Genomic DNA, 24,483 nt, shown 5'->3' with positions numbered 1-24,483 from the left:
CACCATAAGAAGAGATATCATACTTTAATTTTTCGAGTTAAAGAAATTTCACAAGTTTTATCAGTGTATATATAATGTATATTAAATACAGCATATATAAAAACAATTTTTGTGTTTTTCACGCATAATATATAGAAACGTACAAAAACTTTTTTGCGTTTTCTTACAAACATCGTATATCAAAATGATTACTTTATCTTACGTCTAACCGAGCAGAGAAATACATTTCTCTACGTATCTTTTTTTTTCGGTGAGAAATATAGTGTATATATGTATATCAACTTAATCGTAATTATTACTATTAACGTTAGTATTATATTCGTTATTATTATATATTATTATCATTAGTTTTCATTATCATTCTTGAGATATTCTTGTGCATTCGATTGAAACTTTAATCTACTAGACATTACAAAGCATGTGCTTTGCACGCCATTTCCTCTTGCTGTTATAAATAATTACCGTGATTATTAAAGACAATCACGATAACTTTGTCGTTTAGAACTGTCGCACTATTACGTTTTGACAACTGACTCGCAGCACAAAGTGAGCTCAGTGAAAAATCCAGCCACCGTCGCGGAAAAAGCGACAGCAATTAAACTTTTACCTCGATCTTCTTTTTAAAATATAATTCTTGCCTTTAAAGCTTTGAATCCACGATATTAGAGAAACACATAGCGAATAAAATTGTCATTTGTCTACAAAAATCTTTGCAAATTGCGATATATGCATTCAGAAAATGTTAGTAAAGTGATACAAGACTTGTTACATAAAAATAATATATAATAATAATAATAACGATAACATATACCATATTTTTAGTTTTATTTAATTGAAAGTTTTTCTAAAATAATGTTATAAGAGAAAATAACATAAATAATATTTTTTAAATACGGTAATTATTTTTATGTCATGTCTTTCTATATGATGTAAGAAAACATGGCGTTATATAGCGCAACATACAAAGTGTAATAAACATGTATTTTTAATCCAAAGTACCTCATATGTTTATGCGTTCACCCATGTCTACGGATACAAGTGCCTATGCGCTAACAAAATTCTCACTACAAACAAAAGATATTGTAAGATATTATTATTGTCATAATTTTTAAATCATCGAAAAAGTTATATTAGATATGTATTCAATTATAAAAAAAACGGCTAGAAATAAATAAAAGCAAATTTTATATATTTCCAGTCGTTATTTTGAAATTAAAAATGATTTAAAAATTGTTACAATAGTAATGTAATTTAACTACATAAAATTACGATAAATAATCGATTTCACAAAAACCATTACATGCATTTTATGTGGTATTAGTTGCTTTGCACATTGTTGTTCGTAAGAATTAAATTATGATATTTAAAAATGATATAAAGAAATAATCTTTGGAACTAAATGTTACTTTTTATTACAAATATACTTATCATTGCCGCAATTAACAATTTAAATTTATTTCCTAATTTGCTTTATCGTTATGCAGTCATTAATTTCTATCCGTCTCGTTAGTTTCATAAATTTATTGTTGAGCAGTGATATTTCAGTATATAAATATTATAAAAATTTTTCGTCGCTATCCATTATTTAATTGCATATTATTTTCGAGATATAAAATAATGTACCATTTTTAAACAATATGAACACAAAGAGTGCATTTATACCTTATAGTATAAATATGATTAACTTTTTAATCTTTTCAAGTTTGTAGAAGGCATATTCAGATCTGTAAAAATATATGATCACACTGATGGCTAAACATCATTATACTTATTTGGTCTACCTTAGTTTTATGACCATTTACGTAAGACGTACAGGAAACATAAAACATATTGATTGCATTGAGATTTTTAGTTCTTATTAAATGAATTATCACATTAGGTTTACGAGATGCAGTCAATAGATTACTTTAATTCAGGTAGGGCAGGTTAAAGCAAGATTGTAAAAATTTTTTAATATACGCCAATAATTAATTAACCTGACAATTCATTAATCAAATTAACACAAAGCATCAAAAACTCTCCTTTCAAAATACAATATTAAAATAATAAATAAATCATCTATTTATGCTACATTTATGTATATTACTTTATATACGTTTATGAACATACCTATAATTAAACTTGTAAACATTTATCGAAAATTATTTTAGTTACCGTTTACAAGAAATATGTGACAATTATATTTTATACCAACTCGGTATATTTTGTTTAAATTCTCAAAGTTTGTACAAAATGTTCTCCCATCATGAAAAATATTCATAAAAAAAAAAAAAAACCTTAAATTACTTTTAAATACTTTAACGAATTGTACAAATATTACAATATTTTTAGTATTAAGAAATGATTAAAAAGTTTTAAGATAATACTTTTTAGTTTAAGTAGAAAATTTATAGTTTTTCACTTATTTCAGATTATTTATGTCATCAGTTTTTTATTTTTTTTCGATCTATTAATACTAGTTTTTAATACTTTAGTGTAAAAGTGGAAATATACGTCGTTTAAAAACTTTGGAGCACTGCAATAAAGAAATTCTTTTAAAAAGAAACACATTATAAAAACGTGAAAATTTAGTCTGAGTGATATAACAAAAACTTTTCAATCAATTCTCTATACGTGAGCCTCTGTGAACCATATCACTATAGCTCATTCAAATGAAATTAAACTGCGGCAGTGTCTTCCGTACTTTTCAATAATGCAGCCGCTTTAACGACATCACCACCACACTGGTTCAGCATCACTTTGCAATCTTCGAGGCCGACAAAATTGTTTTCTTTTCTCAATAACCCTTGGAGCCGCTCGAGTTTAATTGCCGCTAAAACATCCCACTCGGTGACGTTCAATGCGGCAATGCAAGATTCTGGCGTTGACTGTTCGTGCAATACTTTTAGCATGATTCGTACCTCATCAGATTGTTCACCATTTCGAGGTCCGCGTGTTCTTCGCGTGTTTGGCCCATCGCAAGCAAACTCTAATAGATCCTCGCATGAAACGTGATCTGATTGTCGCGACAAATCACTTACGATGTCGCAGCTTGATGGTTTTTCGTTGGACAACTGGTAGGCTTGTGAAAGAGCAGTTGAATGAAAATTGTTGCTTGAGCCGATATGTACGAACGGTTCGTCGCACTGAAAAACTTCGGGTTTGAGAGAAACTTCTTCCGCGTTCGTTTGTAAAGCGTAATTTAGCGGAGTCTGTTGGATTTTTCCAGACGAAGCATGAGCTTTGACCGAGGTAATCGGCTTGTTCCAGTCTTCTGATTTACAACAACTACTCGATGTCGGATTTCGATTTAGATTTGTCTCCACGTCTTCTTGCGCCTCAGATACAAAACTCTTGGGAGAGCACTTTGATTCGTTTTTCGTTTTCTTGTACAAGTTATCGTTTGTGGTCAACGGATTGTTCGATTGCCCATTGTTGCTCGCTTCCGAATCGTCGTGACATAAATCTGTCGTATCATTGCAATCGATTAAGTTGTCGGAAAACTCTAGCAAATCTTCCGAGATCACGCTACATCGTCGAAATCGGTTTTCCTCGACAGGTAAAGAATCCAGGGCAGCTAGCTCGGAATCTATACGTTGTTCGAATTCTTCTGGACTGAAAAATTTAAATACTTGTATTATATATATACATATACATATATGTGCGTGCAGTAAAAATAAATAATTAATCCTACGTAACTTTTAGAAAAGTAAAATTAGATTTAAATTTATTTTTTTATGTACTCGCTGATAAGCGTTTGAAGCTCACCTGTTTGAGGCTTCCGAAAGAAAGTTCTCCTGCAGCGAGGTGCCGGCGATTGCTGGATTAGAGTTCTGCAACACAAAATGACCGTCCACTTGATCTTCCATGGATGGCGTGGTTACTGCCATCTTAGCTAGCGTTCTAGTGACACCGCCTCCAGGTATAATCAAAGGATGTTTCCTTTGGTGTCGCGGTAAGCTGGACTTAGGCTGAAGTGTCTTAGAGCGGTCTCTAGGTGGCAGAGGTATTGGATTTTCGTCGATGTTGCTCTGATTCTGGTAGTTTTCTATTTCCATGGAGTGATGTCTTTCGAGAATGCGCGATTGTGGCAGAGGTAAAATTGCATGAGGCGACGGCAGTGCTCGGATTTTCGGCAGAGTTTTCGCGCCGCTATGGTGCATCTCAAAATGATAGCCATGCTCATTAGATGCGTCTTCTGACTGCGACGACACCGGATAGCCCAGAGTAGCATGCTTATTCCCGCGAATTCTGGGCCTTACTATAGGCAATCCGGAACGCAACATACGCAACGGATTAGTGTCCCCGGTACTTTCCAATGTTGTCTCCACCAAACTGTTGTACACTTCCTTAGCTTCTTCCGACAGAGTAGCCTGAACATGTTGTGGGAAGGGATAGATAGGAGGATAGAAGAAACAGAAATTAAACAGAAATAAGAAAACAAAAATTATAGATATATAAAATGCTAAACTCATCCTCATTCACTTTCTTTCTCACTTGCATTCTCTCTCTTTCTCTTTTTCTTTTTTTCCTGTGCATATAATTTGTGCACGAGCACGCTCACGTCCACGTGTTATAATTTCACATTGTTTATTAGCTCAATAATTATTTTGAACAACTACTAACAAATTCACAATGTCTGATACTCATTGCATTGTTTCATGCGATCGAAAAATCCAACGTTATTTCGCAAGAAACTTTATTGTATATTTTCCCGCTTCTGAAATAATGCTGGCGAGTAACAAGAAGGTTTAATCGCGTATTCAATATTATCTTAAAGTTTATAAAATTCTTGAATATTCGATATACAATTACTTTTTCTAATGACAAGTTATTCTAGTGATAAGCTGCCGTCTTTAATTTATTATTGGAGAACAATTATTTTTGTAATATTAGGTAATTAAACATTTTATCTTTTGATTTTTATAAAAGTTTTTATAAAAGATTCGAATAATGTGCTTAATAAAAAAATAGTATCCAATTGTGATATATGTATTGCAGTTTGAAAACTCGATAATCTTTCTACTACAAAATTGTTTAAAAATATAAAAGTGCAAATGTAAACCACTCTTGTGTAGAATTTAATGGTAATAGGTAAACCGACTGATATATGTCGTAAAACTTTGTATTAATTCTTCATATACGTGTACAATTGCTAAAAACATGTAAATGCATCCAAATTTTTCTATTCTAATGTCGTTATTATCTAGTTCGGTTATTAGTACAACATGCAAGCATGCTAAGCGTATATAAATTTTACCTTACGATTAAACCTTAAATAGGCGTTTGAAAATTACGTAAAGGTCACTTTAAATTTCTTAAATAAAATCTATGTCTAATGTCTTGGCAATTTTTCTAAATAATATTCTTAATTTTTTATTTAAAAACTTGCTCGCTCGTCACTTATCATATTTAGCTTAATTCTTTGCTTTATATCAAAATTAGTTTTAAAAGCCATTTAATTCATAATAATAAATCATTACGATCCTAATTGAAATAATCAGGTTTTTGCCAATTTTAAAACTTTACAAATTTTTCGTTAGCCTAGTTTATTTTTTATCTTTATTATGTATTTATTCTTTATTACGCATTATGATTAAATAATTATTTTAATTTTTCACGTTAAAGCAACAGCGAAGACAAAAGAGACCTTCTAGAATAGAAAAAAAAAAATATTCGATGCTCAGAATGATAAGAATTAATTATAAAATGCATATTATTCTCTACCAATTATTAACAGTGTCGTATACTATATATTGATGTAAAAGAAGAATATGATGCGTGTAAAATTAATTTGATTATTTAACTATTGGCCAAAGTATGATAAATCTATATGGAATTAATATAAATGACATGCATTCGTAAATAATAATCTCACTAATTACCGTTTATATGTACATTTTCATTAATTAAAATGGTTTTGAAACTACAATTGTCGGTGGAGTTTTAAGGAGCAGGAGAAGGTGGAAATGTTAGGACATCGTTTGTGCCAAATTCCGGGCACTCGGAGCTCGTGTCCGAATCGAGATCGGAATTGCTAGTGAAAGTTAGACTAGAGCTCGGTGCACTTTCCGGCCAAGAAAGCAGATTGTTTTTGGAAGAGAATGGCGGCGATAACGAATTTAAAAAGCTCGTCGATGGCGGTGGCGACTTTCCAAAGAGTTCAACGGCAGATAATCGCTTAGCAGAATCAGAATGCAGGAATAAGGCCTTATTTTTGAAATTTAAGCGTAGATTATGCGGAGCTTTTCTGTGCCTACGCTTGTAACGCAGACGACTTCTAATGTCAGTTTCTGAGTGGGAAATCGAATCCGAATCCTCGCTAGAATCGTTTCTGGAGTGAAAAGATCTACGTATATTTTTCATTGGAAGTTTTCTATTCTCCGATAAGGATGATGTTCTATGTCGATAAATAGCAGCGCCAGAAAACTCCGTAAGTAGATCTAATTTCAATGATTCCTTTCTACTGGAATCATTTTGATATAATTTCGGTGGCTCGAGAATATGGTCGTGTAGCATCGGACTCGTTGACGGGTTTGATTTTTGAAATAAGTTCACCTTCGTATTGAGGAGCGATTGATTTTGCAATGGAATATTCAAGTCTAAATCCTTGGGTTTCTGACTTGCTACATTTAAGCCTCGCAGAGGCGTTTGAGACGACGCCGACAAATCTATATTCCTCACGTTGGAAACCAACGACTTTGGCAAAACTGTTTCTAAATTTCTCGAGTTTTGCGCGATATTTTTGCCCAATTGTATCATGTTCTGTGTCAGCTTGCCTAAACCTAAATTCAAACCTTGAGCCTTTTTCGAGTCCAAGTAATTTTTTATGCTCTCTAAGCCGGAAATTTCACGTTGATATTTTTCAGTTAGAAGCTTGCTATTAAGTTCCACTTGGCTAGCCTCGGCATCAGACTTGCGTCTGAGACGTTGGAAATTTACTCGCAAACTTTCAGAGCTGCTATATATCGGAGAATCCTTTTTCTCTGATTCGGCGATGAATATAGGATTGCTGGATATTACAAACGGAAAGCTTTCGTGACCGTTTTGATTTTGTTCAATCTTACGGAAACTTCGTATATTTATTTTCATCGTTTCTATATTACTTTTTGGACTGGATTCCGATCCACTCATTTTCATGTTAGTTTTAATACTATCTGACGAATCATAAACGGTATTTATGTCTTGAGTAGATTTTCTAGGAACAAAGGATACGTTCGCACTTCTACATTTAGATAGGTCAACTTTTTTCGTAAAATTTGTGATGTTCATTTTTGGAGATTCAGCAAAAGTAGTGGGAATTTTTGGTCGCGTCCCAAGATCCAAATTTGTTATCTTATCCTTAGCTGCAAACTTATCTGGCTTCTTGCGAGGTGATTCAAAATTCGTTTTCTCCTTTGAACCATCAAAATTTTCATCATTTCGCACTTCGAAAGGCATGATATTACAATCTTTTAGTTCGCAATTGCTTAATTTATTTTGCAATGCTTGATTAAACCTAGCGCCGGCTAATGAGCTCTGTTCTTGATGAGGATTCGAATAACCAGTCGCTTTATTGAGCTGTTTTAGATTATTAATTTTATTATCATATTTGTTTAATTTTTCTTCTCCGAAATATATTTTTTCGTTGGCGCATCCAAGAGTAGTTTCATCGTCGCAATATTTCGGTTGTTCAAAATAACGTTCAACGTAACTTGTAGATACTCTCTTCATTTCACGTAAAAAATCGTAATTTGTATGTTCTATATTAAGTTTCTTACCATTTTGATGCCGAACATTTAATTTAATCTCTGCATCAGAAGACCCTTCACAATTCAGGTAATCTTTTTTATTACCATTCTCTAAGAATTCAGTTGATTTGACTAAATTGTGCTTTGTTGCCGCATTATCTAATGTATGCGCATTCAAATCAATATCCATATACGAAGTCCAGGCACTCGGTTTTGTTAATAGCTCTCGTGATTTTGCAAAACAGAATTCTGCCGATGCTTTGTCCCACAGAGGAAGTTTCAAAGTTGATGGAGCACCAAGAGATTCTATGCTAGATACCGTGGACGAGAGCGATTGCAAGCTTGAGCATAACCACTTTATACAGTGCATTAAAATTTGACAGAGGCAGCGAGCGAAAAAAAAAAAAGAAAAAGAAAAAGAAAAAAATAAAAATAAAAATCGATAATTAAGATCATGATTTTAATAAAGCAAGCACATGCAAGCATATAGCAATTTCATAAAGCAAGATATAACGTATATAATATTTAATAAAAATGTTTAAAGTTTGTATTTGTTGCCATAAAATAAAATTTTATATAAGGTATAATTAATAGTTAAAAATTATAAATAATAAAAAATATAAAAATAAACAATAAATAACGAGAGAAGGAAAGGGTTAGAGAAAAATTGACATTAGTTGTGTTATAAATAAATTAGCATTAGAGACTATAAGACAATTAAATAAAAGGAAATTATTATATCTTTTTATACCTTAAGTTAAATAATTATATAAGCTGCAAATCTCAAAATATCAAAATATTTTCGTTACTCTTAGATATAGAAAAGAGTAACGGTAAAAATTGCCAACAAAAATTTTAATTTTTTTAATACGCGAATGAGAATAATTATTTTCTAATATTTTGGACGCTAATATCCCGTTTATCAAATCGTTGTGTCAAGTCATAATTTTGACAAAATTTAGTTGAATATTTAAAAATAGGATTATTTTTGTGCATTTTAATATGTTTTGATCATAATATGTAATATGTGTATGTATTAAAGAAATTTTATTGCAACAAATTTCAATTATTAGTTAGAACATTCAGCTATTAAAAGGAATATGTTGTGTCGGTTATGATTAAAAAGATTAATGATCAGTATTTATTGTGTGCAGGTTACGATAGGCATAGGCCATTAAAGATCTATGAATTTTTTGTTTCAGTTTTTAAGTGTAAATGACACAAGCGCACGCTTTGCGTACACCATGCAATTAAATTTTTTATCATTATTCGCTTTTTACTCATTCTTCTTCTTCATTATTATTCACTACTTTTTCATTATTTATTTTTTTTTAATTGTGAAACTTTCATTGTGTTAATTTTATATTCTTGATATGCTTTCTTTTTTTTTGCAAGTGTTTCGATTTTGTGTATATAAATTCTTTAAAAAAATTACAATAAAAAAAAAAAAAATTATTGTATGTACCTGTATGTCAGGTATACTGGCAGCTTCTTCAGAAAAGTGTCGTCTATCTGGTTTAGGACTGTGTTGATGTGGCAACTTAAAAGAAAACTTCCTTCGTCTTGAAGGACTGGCAGGTGTACGGGGAGATTCTGGTGGATGTTCGAGATCTGTCATGGAACGTGCTGTCAATTCCTCTGCCATAGCAATAGCTGAATAAAGTGTTTTTTGATCGGCAGCTGAGATAGGCTTCACCTAGACAAGACAATTGTTTACCATCTATGCATGTGTAGTATGTGATTTAGTAATGTTGTAAGTTAAAATTTTTATTTGTTTTATTATATTTGTTTTATTATTTTTATTATATTGATTTAAAGATATATATATTAAATTTAAGATTCGCCCGGTTTGTGTAGTAGTGTAGCGTTGATTGAAATTAGTAGTTTATTTTTTAATATTTTTTTCCATTGCTTATTTACTTTATGTTTTTACGTAAAAAGTACGACGTAGAAAATTAATTATATACAGAATTGGTTTATTACGTGCGAAGAATTCAGTCACGTAAACAATTCACGTAAGTTATAAAGCACATCACTGATTCTAACACATTGCGTAAACATAAATGAAAAGAATATTTAAAAAGTTGCAAATAATATTAATGCAAATAAAATTAATTTCTTATCAACAAATAAAAACGTATAAACTTATTGTCATAAATAATGAAAAACTACTGTACATTTATTGGACTCACGGTGGCTTGTTTCTTTTTGTTACATTCTTTTGCTTGAATCTCCCTTAGTTCGTTCCTTGCATTACTTGATTCATGTTCAGTGGATAAAGGATGTCCTGGAGGTGGAGAAGGAGGGGAAGAACCTATAAAAGAATGTAATATGTATTAAAATTATTGTATAACATAATTCATCATAATTACCTGAGAAAAATTTCTAATATTTTAAAATAATTTTGATAGTTTCCGTAAAAAATTTTGTGTTTTTAATAGATTATTTATTTATAAAAAAAAATCCGATATAACGATATCTAATGTGTCCGATCTTTACCTAATGATCTGAACATTTGATCCATTTCTGCCAAAAGACTTGGACCAAAATCAAAATTTAACGTCTTTTCAAATCTTAATGGACTATCTTGGTTTTCTTCATCACTGATTTCGTGGTATTCATGATCAGCTCCAAGAACTCCAGTATTATTACCTACATTGGATGTCACATGTTTGTTCGTGTTGCTGCCTGCAGTTACGTGGCATATCTCCGAATTCATTTCAGGCCACGAGGTTTCTAAATAAACATATAACGTGACATTACATTTTCAAATTTAAAATTGAGTATTTTGAGAAATAATCGAGATTTAAATAAAATTAAATATACCATATTACGCATTTACAAAATTAACATTCGCATGTATGTGGTCATATAATTATATTAAAAATTTATATTTTCTAAAAAAATTAATATAATAAACAATAAATACATACCATGCTTGCTCTGGGTTTCTTGTTGTACGCTTCTACTTTCTCTTGTCGATTCTCTATTCGCATCTATATTTCTTGCTTCGGAATTTGAAATTTGACTAGAATTATCAGTTGCATCTTCTTGCGGTTTATAAGGCGTCACAACTTGGCGGGGTAAATGCGGATACTTTCCACCGAGAAAGCTGATATCGCCAAAATATGCTCCGTCTAAACCGACGTGACCGGTATGCTTGAGATCGCCTTGCGGTGAGGATATCATATCCGTGCGAATTTTTCTACGTTGTGAAGAGAAAGTATTTTTACCATCCCCTCGTGTAAATTCATTAGGTTTGTTACTAGGTAAATTAGAACCGAGATATGCTATTGTGTGAGCTGGATTAAAAAATCCAGTTTTGCCATTATTTAAAACGCCTTTCCATAAAGTATTGCTGCTACCTTTATCCAAAACTGTAATTATATCACTCTGTCTATAAACAAGCTGACCCGGTTCGGTGTTATCTTGCACTGCTTGCACTTGCTCAGGTTTCAGTTCAGGCAAGGCATCAACTAAGTCGGAAAATTTAGGTCTTTTCGAAGGTTCATGCTGCCAACATTGCTGCATTAAAGAAAAGTAATCTTTTGGGCAGCACTCTGGTTGTTCCAATCTTTGAAAATTGGGCTCGTCTATTGCTTCAAGAATTTGATGGCCAGTCAGTGCTGCCCAAGGTTGGAATCCATAACTAAACATCTCGTATAATGTTACTCCGTAGGCCCAAACATCGCTTGCCGATGTAAATCGCAAATAGGATATGCATTCAGGTGCGCACCATGCAATGGGCAATTTTAAATTAACATTAAAGTTCGTCTGGTAATAATCTTTGCCCACACCTAGCGCGCGTGATAATCCGAAATCTGATATCTTGACCTTGTTCTTGGAAAACACAAGAATATTTCTGGCGGCGAGATCACGGTGTATTAATCTTTTTGCTTCTAAATACTGCATTCCATCGGCAATTTGCACAGCGAAATCACATAGCGATAAGACTGGGAAACTCGAGCGTAGACTAGGCTCCTTGAGGCATTCCAGCAATGAGCGTAATGGAGCTAATTCTGTTACGAGCATCAATGAATTCGTGTCGAGTACCACGCCATACAGTCGCACGATGTGCTCGTGATCAATCGAATGCATTATTGCAGCCTCTTTCAAAAATTCTATAGGATTATTTTGCATCCTTTCGCGCGATAAACATTTAATGGCAACCTGAATTCTCTCCCCGTCGTTCGTCCATACTCCTTGCTGCACAACACCAAATTCTCCTACTCCGAGTTCCTTATTCACAATAATTGCATCAGCCGGAATCATATGTTTATTGGGAACACGTACTGACGGTTTGTCTTGCCTTTCTTCTGGTAACACGCCTAGCACACCGCCAGACTGTTCTTCGCGTTTTGGTAGAAGCATTTTTTTAAATTTAGATAAATAATTTTGAGGAAAATGCTTTTGAAAGTATTTTTTAAGACGGCGCATTTCCGGTTTGCTCATCCCTATCGCATTCAAATCGTCTTCCGTTACATATTTTAATTGTGCTGTTGTTTGCACTTTCAAGTCTCCTAATTAAAAATGTTTCTCTCATTAAATATACCTATGATTTTTGTTATATCTAATAAATATTGAAATAAATTAAATTTTTTTTATTATTTAACTTTATTATTTTATTATTTATTATTATTTAAAATAAAAGTTTATATATAGCTAAATATGTGTTCTTTTTTCTTCTGTTTCTTTTTTGTTATAAAATAATAAAGACCAGTTTAATTAAGTATATACTGACCTCGAATACCAGGATAATACTGTTGCAGTTCAGCCTCCATAAGAAATTCATAAAGACCAGGTCCATTGTTGCGAGACATTTTTTTTTCTCTTCCTATAACTATAATTTTAAAGAAACCTAAATATTTTTGTGCTTCTCCATACTTAAAAAATGTACAGGGATTTTCCGACTATCCATACATTTTATTCAAAAACGAGGAATGCGATTTTATAAAAAAATGTTAACAAAAGTTGTTGGGATTTGAATGGAACGTTTGATGATGACTTTAACCTACAAAAAAAAAAAAAAAAACTCTGTTTTCTATTTTTTAATAAAAATTATTGAAATTGTTATAGAAAATTAGAAAATATACGAATTAAGAGAAGAATTAAGGCACGAGTTTGGAAATAACCCTGCTCTATTTGTCGACGTAAGACTCACCGTTTTGTCGTCGGGATTCTAAAATAGCGAAAGGGGCCTATCGTTTCCTCGTTTTCCTTTTACTCTGGAGAGCTGTCGCATTTCTCACTTTCTTCCTGCGCCTCTTCGCCTTTCCCTCGATTACTTTTAGCGTGATATGATCTTCTTGCTACTTTGGGGCTTCATACTTGCTTCCAAAACACCGGTCGTACACCTGCATACACCACAAATAGACGTTGGATATCAGAATACTACACGAAGTCACATTCACTACGCACTACAGAATTAAAGAACTCTACACGGTTATTTCAGTGCCAGGGAATACATGGTGGCCATGGTGCAAGAACAGTAGAGTAGACGTACTACTGTCCATTACGTCTTCGATCTTTATGGCATAGCATAACTAGTACGGGCGCACTTCGATCTTTTCGACTTCGGTCGCACAGGCATCCACCATCTTTTCGAATTAACATCCAAATTAATTGACAAAGAAACCCGTGTTATATTAGTATCGTCAAAGAAGTGTATAAAATTTGATGCACTCTTCAAATTGCTCAGCTCTTTCCTGAATTTTACACTACTACATGTACTACACTATTGCCTGATGTAGCTTGATTCGCTCCCTTTTTAGAAAAAAAGATAGCGGATGCGCAGCTGATCGACGTGAACCTGAATACGCTGGAGTATCTGTACTAGTCATTTCATGCTTTATACTTTTCTTAGCACGTCGTCGCTGCGAAGGAAATCTCAACTGGCGCTACTGGTGGACGCATTTCCACTTTGCCATTTTTCCGCCAGCGTGTAAACGCGCCCAGTTGACCGTCCTACAAGGGAAGGAGGGGGCAGCGTGTAGATGTGTAAGTGTGGAGGTCTTCTCGGCAGTGGTCGCAGATTTCAGACGGGCAACATACGCACACTAGGCACAATGCCGTGTCCGTGTGTGTCCGTAGCGCCTGCCTCGGACGCAGAGAGTCGAACTCGGAATCGCGGCTTCCACGCGTACAGATATAGAGACTCGTCCGTGTGAAGCCAGCGTTTCGGCTGCCGTCGGATAGAAGAAAAGGCCAGAACTATACACTGTCTGTCCTACTTCTTCGCGACGTCGCCGGTGCGGATCTCACGCTCTGTTAACGGTGATTGTCAGAATCCTCTGAATTTCGCTGACGTAAATGACGAGTAAAGAGAGTCGATGACGCCTATCACGCGGCGCAACTCACGTCGGACGCTCCGTGCGCTTTGCCGGTGACATAACCTTGTCTTCCCGAAACACTTTTTCGAGGCACGAAAGAACCACAGAGCGACAAGTGGAATGGCACACGAGTGCTTAAAATGATTGTTCGTTCCCGAGTCGTCGACGTCGACACTTATTCGCATACGAGACTTTCAATCAGCGGTCGAAAATACGCGTAATTGCGGAGCGATTAACAACACACCCGCACGCTGAGGCTCCGCGGCTAAACTGACCATTAGAGATTTCGGCGCGTAGAGAGAAAGATTTTGATCGCGAACAAGTATAAATTTATTTAAGATTTTTGCCGATATGTGCATCGGTGAAACGCGCTTTAATGCGCGTAGCTATTATGAGATAACTCAATCTCACGTTTCTAGATTAAAACGAACGCTATCGATCGGATCGTTTATTGTTAATGAGCGGATTAAATTTCTACATATAATTTAATTAGCGGGGTTCGTTTTACACCGCGTATCTGAAAATCACTCGCGCGTGCTGGTCACTAAAGCTCTATTTGACTTTACGATATCGCGGATGAGAAGCGACATGTCTAATTTTTATTCACAATAATCGTCGAAATAATTGAGTGGCTTTTTTGCACGTTATCACTCTCGCTTTCTACGGATTAACTTATTGTAAAACTGCGAACTCTCTTTTTCTTATACCGACAAATGTCTAAATAATTGCCTTTACGAGTATGCTTCGCGGGAAAAAATTGTCCATAGCCGGTTAAATTATTTTCTTTTTTGAATATTAAAACAAACCATGCGCACGCTTTGCATCCGCTATTTTTCAAAAAGTTTGTTGTCAGCGGAATGAACGGCGCCAAAAAAGTGCGCATAACGGTAAAAATAAACGGGTCGCAATACAAAATTTTTCACACTCATTGGACACTCGCGGTATCATCCCCATGCCGACCAATTACAACCCTTCTCTTATCACCTGATAGGTGGGAACGTTTTTTCCCTAGTGCGCCAATTAATTACCCCCCCCAACATAAGTACCGTTATCACGACCGCGCTACCCTCATTTCGCGCCTAAATGTAGTCGGGAACGGATGTGTAAAGGGGGGATAACTGTTCTCTACCGGAGTTCAAGTTTAAGTTCACGGTCACTTCGATGAGTCAGCGCCTTGAGGAGTAATAATTAAATAAAAGTTTCATCGACGATACATCAAGATACATCAAGATACATCAAGATACATCAAGATACATCATATTTCTTTTGTCAAGATCGAGGATTTAACGGAAGCGTCGTGGACTATCCTGCGAGCGATCTAATGCGCGGTGAATATTATGTGAGCGAGTGTGAGTGTGAGTGTACAGTTTTGCGTTTTTGTATATTATACGGGGTGTTGTGTTTAAGTTATTATAAAACAAGGTCGCTTTTCTCGTGATCGGAATATTGTTTCGCGCTCTCGGGTTATAATTCGCGTTTTCAATTTATTTTTAATTGATCGTTGTACAGCCCGGAGTATTCGTCGGTCCCTCGCGGAGTGTCGTTTTCTGTTTCGTTAGCCGTGACTGATAGTGCGTGCGCTACTGCACGCAATTCGGGAAATTGGCATCTGCTGCTTGAGATTCGCGTTACGCCGGATTGTGCGACGCGTATTTTAGTAGTTTTATAAGTCCTATTCGAACAATTTTTCCTTGTTTTATAATAATTTAAACTAAGTATGAGTGATATTGTAATAAAATGCGCGGTGAATATGAGTCATAGTGTTATGAAGTGCGCGGTGAATATTATGTGAGCGAGTGTGAGTGTGAGCGTACAGTTTTGCGTTTTTGTATATTATACGGGGTGTTGTGTTTAAGTTATTATAAAACAAGGTCGCTTTTCTCGTGATCGGAATATTGTTTCGCGCTCTCGGGTTATAATTCGCGTTTTCAATTTATTTTTTAATTGATCGTTGTACAGCCCGGAGTATTCGTCGGTCCCTCGCGGAGTGTCGTTTTCTGTTTCGTTAGCCGTGACTGATAGTGCGTGCGCTACTGCACGCAATTCGGGAAATTGGCATCTGCTGCTTGAGATTCGCGTTACGCCGGATTGTGCGACGCGTATTTTAGTAGTTTTATAAGTCCTATTCGAACAATTTTTCCTTGTTTTATAATAATTTAAACTAAGTATGAGTGATATTGTAATAAAATGCGCGGTGAATATTATGTGAGCGAGTGTGAGTGTGAGCGTACAGTTTTGCGTTTTTGTATATTATACGGGGTGTTGTGTTTAAGTTATTATAAAACAAGGTCGCTTTTCTCGTGATCGGAATATTGTTTCGCGCTCTCGGGTTATAATTCGCGTTTTCAATTTATTTTTTAATTGATCGTTGTACAGCCCGGAGTATTCGTCGGTCCCTCGCGGAGTGTCGTTTTCTGTTTCGTTAGCCGTGACTGATAGTGCGTGCGCTACTGCACGCAATTCGGGAAATTGGCATCTGCTGCTTGAGATTCGCGTTACGCCGGATTGTGCGACGCGTATTTTAGTAGTTTTAAAGTCCTATTCGAACAATTTTTCCTTGTTTTATAATAATTTAAACTAGGTATGAGTGATGTGTAGAATGCATCAAAAATTTTTAACCACACCGGTTGTACTTGCAGAAAATATGAAAAGTATATACAACCGACAGTCCGCAGTCTGTTTAAGTGGGACGGAAAATTTTTGCTGCATTGTACATTAAAAATTTATATTACATTATATCTTGAAAATGTCGTACAATACACAATTCGGTGACTCGGATTTCGTACTATTTAAAATTATTTAAGACTCCGCGATGTTACCGAGAAGCGGATCTGCGATATGTGCCGGCGACGCCACGAAAGAACAGGACAGACAGTGTATAGGTCTGGCCTGTTCTTCTATCCGACGGCAGCCGAAACGCTGGCTTCACACGGACGAGTCTCTATATCTGAACGCGTGGAAGCCGCGATTCCGAGTTGGGCTCTCTGCGTCCGAGGCATTAGCTGGCGCTACGGGCACACACGGACACGGCATTGTGCCTAGTGTGCGTATGTTGCCCGTCTAAAATCTGCGACCACTGCTTCTCGGGCTTAGTAGCGAATAAATTAAGAACGACAGATGATGATAAAGGTCGAGTATATAGTACATACTACAAACAATGTGAAGACGCGATTCTAAATAATTACCGAAATGAAAAGCGGTTCTATAGAGGTATTTATATTATTATAGACATTAATTATATATATTTGTATAACGAGTTTTTGATAATTATCGTAGATCATTAAAGAACAGGAGATTTGATAAATACAAAAAAAAATGATAGAAGCACCGAAGTGGAACTCGAAAAAAGATGAGAGCATTTACAAGGCTGCGGGTGCTTTGCATTTGCGAAAGTATGGAGAGTTCTTTGAAAACCTGGTGGAAAAATCCTGGAAGGGAGACTCAGCGTTAGAGTATATTACAGAGGGTCCACTACGTCTGGTTTATAAAACTAACGAAGATATCAGCATTCTTTCCCTGGTGGAGATGGAAAACAAGGTTCTGTCCAAGCTACTGGCATCTGTGGCAGGGACATGCAGGGAAATCAGACTGCTGAAGGTAGAAGCTGATAGCTTTTATGCAAAGCTCTTTGCCCATGGAGAAAGATGCATGGATGACGATCTTTCTGGTATGGCAAAATTACTGTCTGATCTCCTTGATCTATTTGTATTCATTAATCGAATGTCAATTGTTGTACACTTAACCACTCAACAATTGGCAAGTTTGTCAGGTGCTATCCATGAAATTTATTTACCTGTTTTACTAGAAGGCTTTATTGATCTGTTTGTAATCCTTGTAACTCTCGATGAAATTGTCGACGCTCAACCAACTATTTTAGATCAGTGGAAAAAGTATAGAATGCATGTGCGCTCAATGATGCACAATCCATCTCAGTTTGGCGTATCTGAGACGAAATTGCAGACGCTTGATCTATTGCTCAAAGATCTGCAGGACAAATTACTGCGAAAGAATATGTTTCTAAAAGCGACTGAACACGTGATGGACGTGAGTAAGAGTACAATTACGAGCGAGCAGATTGTTAGTTATCTGAAAAATATGATTGCAGATGTAGAAAGCAAGTCTAATGATTATGCGGCATTGAATAAGAATTGGATAAGGGCTAACGTCGGCGTTGCTGTAGTCGTAAAGCTGTTTGGCGCTTGTGACAAGAAATTAATCAAGAGAGTAATGGAAGCCAATAAGAAATTTTATGCGGTTACATTAGTAGGGAATGTAATGTGGGTGCCGAGCAAGTTCCTTAGCGACGTCGTGCCAAAGGAAACTAGCAACATTGTGAGTCCACAAATAGGCGAAAAAATTCTGCAAGTAAGAACGCAAAGATTATCAGCCACGGTGAACAGTTTAATACAACGAGGGACGACCTGGTGCGTAGAAATGCAGAGTATTCTTACGAGAATCAATCTCCAAGTCTCGGATATTGGGCAAAAACGTACACTGTTGACGGATTTGCTGGCTCTCTTGTCTCAAATACGAGAGACTGTTACGTTTGTGACAAATCTGCATGCATCCTTGTCGAAACCGATGAGTCGCAATACAGTACAGCTAATCTGTAGACTTGTAGAGCTGCAAAAATCTCTGCAGACGACGTTCTATACGTTTGGACCGGTAGTTGTGCAATCGCAAGCGCAAGTACTGCAATATTTAGCTTATTACATGCTAGTTATGCTAGAAACGGCGCGCAAAGCCCTAGTTCAGAGAGACAAAGGCTACAGCAGGGAACGGCTAGATGCTCTATCATTAATAGGACTGAGTATGCGGCTGATAGGCGGTCCGGCGAGCGCGGACAGAAGATTAACAGTACGCTGCGCGTTAGCATGTGCCACTCAACTAACTGATACTTTTCGCGAGGAAGACGTGGTGAAACTGCGATTTCTGCTGGACAGCTACGATACCGTGGCTGAATTATATCAATTGGTAGACGAATACGGCGACTATTCACTACTGTTGCATCATCAGAACATGCTACCTGCTTATCTTTCCTCGGTCGTTGATGGTAACACCGGCGTCTGCCACGTAGCCCATCTGTTCGCCGCATTTAACAGTGTCACAAGCGAGCAAGAGTTTACTGACCTAAGAGTAAAACGCATTGCAGAACTCCGGGAGAGCCTAGTAAAAAATGTACTGAAACCGGCCTGTCACGAAATCGAAACTAGTCTAAGATTACACGTGCATGCTCACCTCAAGCTGGATTCCACGAATCCTTTTAACATTGGTGCGAAAGACGGCGGCAGAGTAGTACGAGTCCCGCCGTTACCTTTGGCCGAAAATATGATCAGCACAAAGAGATTTGTCGAACATTATCTAGACGATATGTTTTACAATTTGACAACAGTGGCCCTGCATGATTGGAGAACGTACCGAACGATGCACGCGTTGGCCAGCTATAAGATGGGTCTAGATACTGTGCAGAATCATTTGCCGACGCAGACACTCGAGCAAGGCCTCGATGCTCTAGAGATTATGCGTAACATCCACGTATTCGTTTCCAGGTAATCGACACAATTAAATGTCCGATTTATCATTTATAGTGTATTTAGAAATTAATTAGTATACATCATCTTTCATTGCAGGTATCTATACAACCTAAATACGCAGACATTCGTGGAACACAGCAGTGGCAATAAGCACCTGAACACCATCGGCATCCGGCATATCGCCAACTCAATTCGCACGCATGGCACCGGTATCATGAGCACTACGGTAAACTTCGTATACCAGTTTCTGCGTGTGAAACTGCACACATTTTCGCAATTTCTTTTCGACGAGCATATCAAGTCACGGCTGATGCGTGACATTAGGTTTGTCCGGGCGCAACGGGAAGCAGGCGCCGTTCCGTATACGTACGAACGAGCGGAGAAATTTCAGAAAGGTATCCGTAAACTGGGAATGACCGCAGATGGATTGAGCTACCTGGATCAATTTCGTCAGCTGATCACGCAAATTGGCAACGCACTCGGATACGTACGGCTAATTCGTTCTGGCGGTCTCCATGCCAGTTCTAACGCGGTATCCTTCTTGCCGAACATCGAGAAAACGGTTCCGTTCGAATCACTCTGTCGCGGGTTAAATTATAACGCCACGACGCAGGCCGCGGCTAGACGTCTGGAAAATGACATCGCCGACTTGGTGCGTAACTTCACCGAAGGCATTCAATATTTCAAGCTGTTGGTCGACGTGTTTGCATCGGCATTTCGCGACACCAAATCCTACCATTTACAGCAGTTTTACGCCATAGTGCCGCCGTTAACACTCAGTTTCGTCGACAACTCCGTATCTAACAAAGAAAAGATGTTTAAGAAAAATCAGACTGGCGCAGCTTTCACCGACGACGGCTTTGCCATGGGTATTGCTTATATTAACACGCTGCTCGATCAGAGCGTAGAACTCGACGGTCTCCATTGGTTCAAGACAGTGGAACAGTATATTGCCCAAGAGAGGGTTGCCGCCGAATGTAAAGATGATCACGGCGATGAAAAACTCCAACAAACTAGAGCACTCACGTTGCAACGTCTTACTGAGAGAAACGCCGAGTTTCAATTGTTGTACTATAGTCTTTCCGGTGCCAGAGTATTTTTCAAGCAACCAGACGCGTAACGTAAGACAATCCACTCTCACACATTTTGATATTTTAATACTGTGCTCTTTGACATTAATTACTCAAGTCGATTTTTATAATTATTAAAAGAAACGTTTTGCGCATACCAAACGTATTTAATAAATGTGCATATGGCATTTTTTTTCTAATTTTTTAGTGGAAATAGCATTTTAAATAAATATAATTTCCACTTTATCATCTCTTTCAATTTATTCTCATCCCATATGTGTCTGTTGTCATAGCACATGTTGTAAATTACTTAGACTGTCTACGATTATTTTTATAAATATTTTCCTACATTCACGATATCGTTACAATATCAGAGCTTTGTTCAATAAATAATGGCTAGACTGAATGACTAGGTTTTACATCTAAAGGAGGTGCTATTACTACTTGCGATTGCAAGTATAATTTAAAAAATGAATGAATGAAGGCGTCCAATATTTCACGTAGTGTTTCCAATTTTGAATTCAATTATTTGTGTAACATTGAACTAATCAATATTACTTATTCACAAATTATCTGTAATATTGAAAAATCTCATAAAAATATAGCATAAGCCTTCATTCATTTTTTTTGTTTTCACAGATTATTAATTTCTCCAACCTAAGTCTCCATCTTTTAAAAAATTGGATTTTTAAAAGAATCGCGTTTTCTTTTCAATGCAAATCGATGTTGCGTTCTTTGTTAAATTTTTAATAAACTATTGTGCCTAATTAACATTAACGCACTATCGGCGTACGATGTACATACACTCACCGTCAGGAATGGCATTCGTGGTGCTGCGACGGCGGCTAGCATACGTGATCTTGGCGAATCTCACACGAAGCACGCACGTAGATGTGTTGCGGAGCACCGATCACCAAGAACTGAGGGAGAACGCGGCCTACTACACCTCCCCGCGCTCGGCGGCCGAGAGAGGGGGAAGTCACGTATACCAGCCGCCGTCACCGCTCGTCGCAGCAAATGTCATATTTCTTTCTGTGTACATAAATATATATATATATATATATATATATATATATATATATATATATATATATATATATATATATATATATATATACATATATATATATATACACACACACAACATCAATTACTTTCGTAGCCGTATATGCTAGAAAGCAAATGTGTCGCGTATTTTGCGTACAATAAAAATTTTATTTATTTTAATTGTCATTTCGCTTAGATAAACTAACCGTCATTATTAACTTGAATTGAGTCTTTTTCCAATATCAACGATAGTTCTATCGAGATTATCTTATTCGATAGATTTTCGTAACTCTCTTGGATCAGTCTTCAAACGATTATACGCAAAAATACGCAACAATACGTAATATGGATAATCGCAAGCAACATACATCACAACAAAATATAAAATCTGTTAAAACAAAATTTACGTTACAACATCGTTAAAATATCACACTAAATTGTTTTTCGAAACAGATCTGTATTATTAGCAATACGTTAAGATTAATTAATGTACTAAGATTGATTAATGCTTTAAGGTTAATTAATTCCTACGTGTACCTGCATAATTACCGAGATACGAAGTTTTTGATAATTTTTTTTCTTATCAAGCGTTTTTCTTGATATTCACTCGGTGACTCTTTTCGCTTTCTCACTAATGCATCTTCAGATCTACAACCTTGCAATTTCATTATCTCTGCAGCTAATTGTGAGCTGTCGAGTGAGCTAAAAACCTAAATTGCTAATTAATTTATATCTTATGATCCTGACGTAGTTGTTTAGTCTCTCGCAAGTCGCGACAAAGATATGCTTTTCTCGACGAAACGTGATATCTAAATTACATCAAACTGGCAAATACCTTTAAAGTTTACCGTCGTCACGTTGCCAAGAGACAAGAGCAAGTATTCCAGCAGGATCGTATAGTGTCCGAAATATAACTTCGAATCTGAAAACTATGGTATAATAGAGAATAAAAATTCAAAGTCTTATTTCAGACACCTCATAGATTCTTTTTAGGATTGAGGCTTAGATTCTTCCGGATCCAGGAGATCATCACAAGAAGCTGTCGGTGGTAACAATTGCCTACCGCCGCGTTTCTTGCTACGGGTGAACACCTTTGTAAGTTGCGCGAATTTCCGCCGGGATACTGCAAGAATGTCCATCGTTAGAAAAATAAATAAACCGTGTGTAAATAGCATATAATTAAAGAATTTCCATTTGTTCTCTTTTGCTTACGTTTGCCCATGTTTTTCAGTCTTTCTTTGAACAGATCCTCGTCATCGTGACCAGTTTGACCGCCACCTTTCTCCAGCTTCGAATCTATAACAAAAAAAAAGTGATTTTTTTTTTTTTTTTCCCTTTCAAGCTGTGCCTGCTTGCAGGCTCTTGAATTTTTTTTACCGTGTTCTAGCGTAGACAAAAAATCTTGATTCCAACGAAGTTCAGCCATAAATTCTTCGTTCTGCAGAAACATAGCGATCCTCTCGTCCTCCAACATAGAATTATCTTGTGAATATACCGAGTCAATGCCGTCGTCCGAAACTTGCTGGGGGAGCCTTAAAAAAGTATCTGGCAATGGTCCCAACAACGGTGGCTGCCACTTTTGAATACTTCTTAACGTTTTTGAATCTCTTCTAGGTGACTTTGCACTGCTTGGTAGTTCTTCTTTCTGCTCCAGCTCACTCCTGATCTTCTCGTTCTCATTGTCGGTACTCATGGTGAGCAGCTGGTCAATGGTAGTGTCCACAGCCCCCTGATTGGACCTCAATACAGCCTGTAATAAACACATAGTGGAATGCCAGTGTACATCTAATTATAAAAGGAAAACAATACAGCAGGACACTGATAATCAAAAATTCTCTGTGTTTCTACCTCTATCACGTCATCGTCCATTTGTGGAAACATGTTTTTGAAATCAGCCATTGCCTGATAAAACTCCAGCGTTGTCTGTTGTTGTTGCTGCTGCTGTTGTTGCTGCTGCTGCTGCTGCTGCTCTGTGGCAGAGGCCATGGTGATGGTTTCCGCGTGACAGCTGCTGACATAGTCCGAGTTAACGTAATTCTACATATCACGCGTACGCCTGTTATGTGTACAAATACGTACCACAATTCGCTGACAAATTCTCAAGAAGTGACAGCTGCGAGAGCGTCGCCCATACCTGCGAGCGCCGGTCTCCGCGTCGTCGTTCCTTGATACGTGTTAATCGGTGAAATTAGCAAGGTGTCATTTTACTGAACGACCAGCCAGCCAAGTAAACGCCGCAGCGTGCCACACGGAATATGCCGGTGCCGGCGCTTACGTCATTGCCACAAAACCTATGCCGAGGGCCACCGCGGAGGTGTCAGCCGCGAAAACCTACACCTGCGCTTGTTTCGACTGACCCGAGATTTCGTGGAACTCGGTGGAACTAGAACTGGGATACATCTTCTCAGGACGGGCTGCGGCCAACGCGGACATACGCGCATGCAATCCGCGCGCCGCGGTTGGCCAGCTTAGGATCTGCGACTACTCCGATTGGCCGTCACCAGTGCGAGAAGATGACGGATCCCTACGTTATCCGACGACGCTTGGGTCACAGCAAAACATTCGGCATTTTCTCGACCGCGTATCTTGGCGTATCTTCTACACCCCGGTCAATCAAACAGCAAACGCGTGGGTGTAATCGGTGAGGATTAGCCGGCGTAGTTGCAGCGCGTGCGTTTCATTTTCATTGGTGTGTGCGTGCGTGCGGCCTGCGTGCGGTGGCGCGGTGATGGGCGACGACGCGCCGGGATCGTCCGATACGCGTGCATACGTAATCCGCGTATAAATCACGCAA

At 37.0% G+C, this 24,483-nt stretch overlaps 3 protein-coding genes across 6 annotated transcripts; 1 reads left to right on the top strand and 2 right to left on the bottom strand.

The window, feature by feature from the left end:
- Nucleotides 1-55: 55 nt before the first annotated feature.
- On the bottom strand, nt 56-13,557 carry Ack-like (activated Cdc42 kinase-like). Of its 4 annotated transcripts, XM_070661277.1 has the most exons (8): nt 12,871-13,557; nt 12,451-12,549; nt 10,643-12,229; nt 10,209-10,445; nt 9,887-10,023; nt 9,175-9,405; nt 3,748-4,352; nt 56-3,594 (listed from the first exon to the last, which is right to left on the bottom strand). In XM_070661277.1, the coding sequence occupies exons 2-8, from the start codon at nt 12,527-12,529 to the stop codon at nt 2,658-2,660; spliced, it is 3,813 nt and encodes a 1,270-aa protein (XP_070517378.1). In that variant the 5' UTR covers nt 12,530-12,549; nt 12,871-13,557; the 3' UTR covers nt 56-2,657. The 4 variants fall into 4 exon arrangements, with proteins under 4 accessions (XP_070517378.1, XP_070517375.1, XP_070517376.1 ...); XM_070661274.1 differs by lacking the exons at nt 56-3,594; nt 3,748-4,352 and adding an exon at nt 4,596-8,064; XM_070661275.1 differs by lacking the exons at nt 56-3,594; nt 3,748-4,352 and adding an exon at nt 4,596-8,064 and having other exon boundaries at nt 9,902-10,023.
- LOC139105278 (CUE domain-containing protein 1) lies at nt 12,972-24,321 on the bottom strand. The gene is made up of 6 exons (XM_070661286.1): nt 23,769-24,321; nt 23,538-23,697; nt 23,067-23,439; nt 22,902-22,985; nt 21,453-22,812; nt 12,972-13,063 (listed from the first exon to the last, which is right to left on the bottom strand). The coding sequence occupies exons 2-5, from the start codon at nt 23,673-23,675 to the stop codon at nt 22,679-22,681; spliced, it is 729 nt and encodes a 242-aa protein (XP_070517387.1). The 5' UTR covers nt 23,676-23,697; nt 23,769-24,321; the 3' UTR covers nt 12,972-13,063; nt 21,453-22,678.
- On the top strand, nt 16,646-21,104 carry Swip (strumpellin and WASH-interacting protein). Its single transcript, XM_070661278.1, has 3 exons — nt 16,646-17,248; nt 17,315-19,587; nt 19,669-21,104. The coding sequence occupies exons 2-3, from the start codon at nt 17,354-17,356 to the stop codon at nt 20,690-20,692; spliced, it is 3,258 nt and encodes a 1,085-aa protein (XP_070517379.1). The 5' UTR covers nt 16,646-17,248; nt 17,315-17,353; the 3' UTR covers nt 20,693-21,104.
- Nucleotides 24,322-24,483: the final 162 nt, after the last annotated feature.

Source organism: Cardiocondyla obscurior, linkage group LG09 (genome assembly GCF_019399895.1).
Source record: "Cardiocondyla obscurior isolate alpha-2009 linkage group LG09, Cobs3.1, whole genome shotgun sequence".
NCBI lineage: Eukaryota > Metazoa > Arthropoda > Insecta > Hymenoptera > Formicidae > Cardiocondyla > Cardiocondyla obscurior.
The sequence above is the reverse complement of the archived record's forward strand: the minus strand, read 5'-3'. Positions and strand labels throughout refer to the sequence as shown.

What these genes read in the sequence shown, in the direction of transcription:
- Swip (XM_070661278.1), top strand. Translation starts at nt 17,354, where the DNA reads ATGATAGAAGCACCGAAGTGGAACTCGAAAAAAGATGAGAGCATTTAC. An exon ending in ATCCACGTATTCGTTTCCAG is followed by an intron (nt 19,588 to 19,668) that starts GTAATCGACACA and finishes CTTTCATTGCAG; the next exon opens with GTATCTATACAACCTAAATA.
- LOC139105278 (XM_070661286.1), bottom strand. Translation starts at nt 23,675, where the DNA reads ATGGCCTCTGCCACAGAGCAGCAGCAGCAGCAGCAGCAACAACAGCAG. An exon ending in TGGACGATGACGTGATAGAG is followed by an intron (nt 23,440 to 23,537) that starts GTAGAAACACAG and finishes TGTTTATTACAG; the next exon opens with GCTGTATTGAGGTCCAATCA. An exon ending in TTTGTCTACGCTAGAACACG is followed by an intron (nt 22,986 to 23,066) that starts GTAAAAAAAATT and finishes TTTTTGTTATAG; the next exon opens with ATTCGAAGCTGGAGAAAGGT.
- Ack-like (XM_070661274.1), bottom strand. Translation starts at nt 12,529, where the DNA reads ATGTCTCGCAACAATGGACCTGGTCTTTATGAATTTCTTATGGAGGCT. An exon ending in GTATTATCCTGGTATTCGAG is followed by an intron (nt 12,230 to 12,450) that starts GTCAGTATATAC and finishes ATTTTTAATTAG; the next exon opens with GAGACTTGAAAGTGCAAACA. An exon ending in CCAGTATACCTGACATACAG is followed by an intron (nt 8,065 to 9,174) that starts GTACATACAATA and finishes CACTGTATAAAG; the next exon opens with TGGTTATGCTCAAGCTTGCA.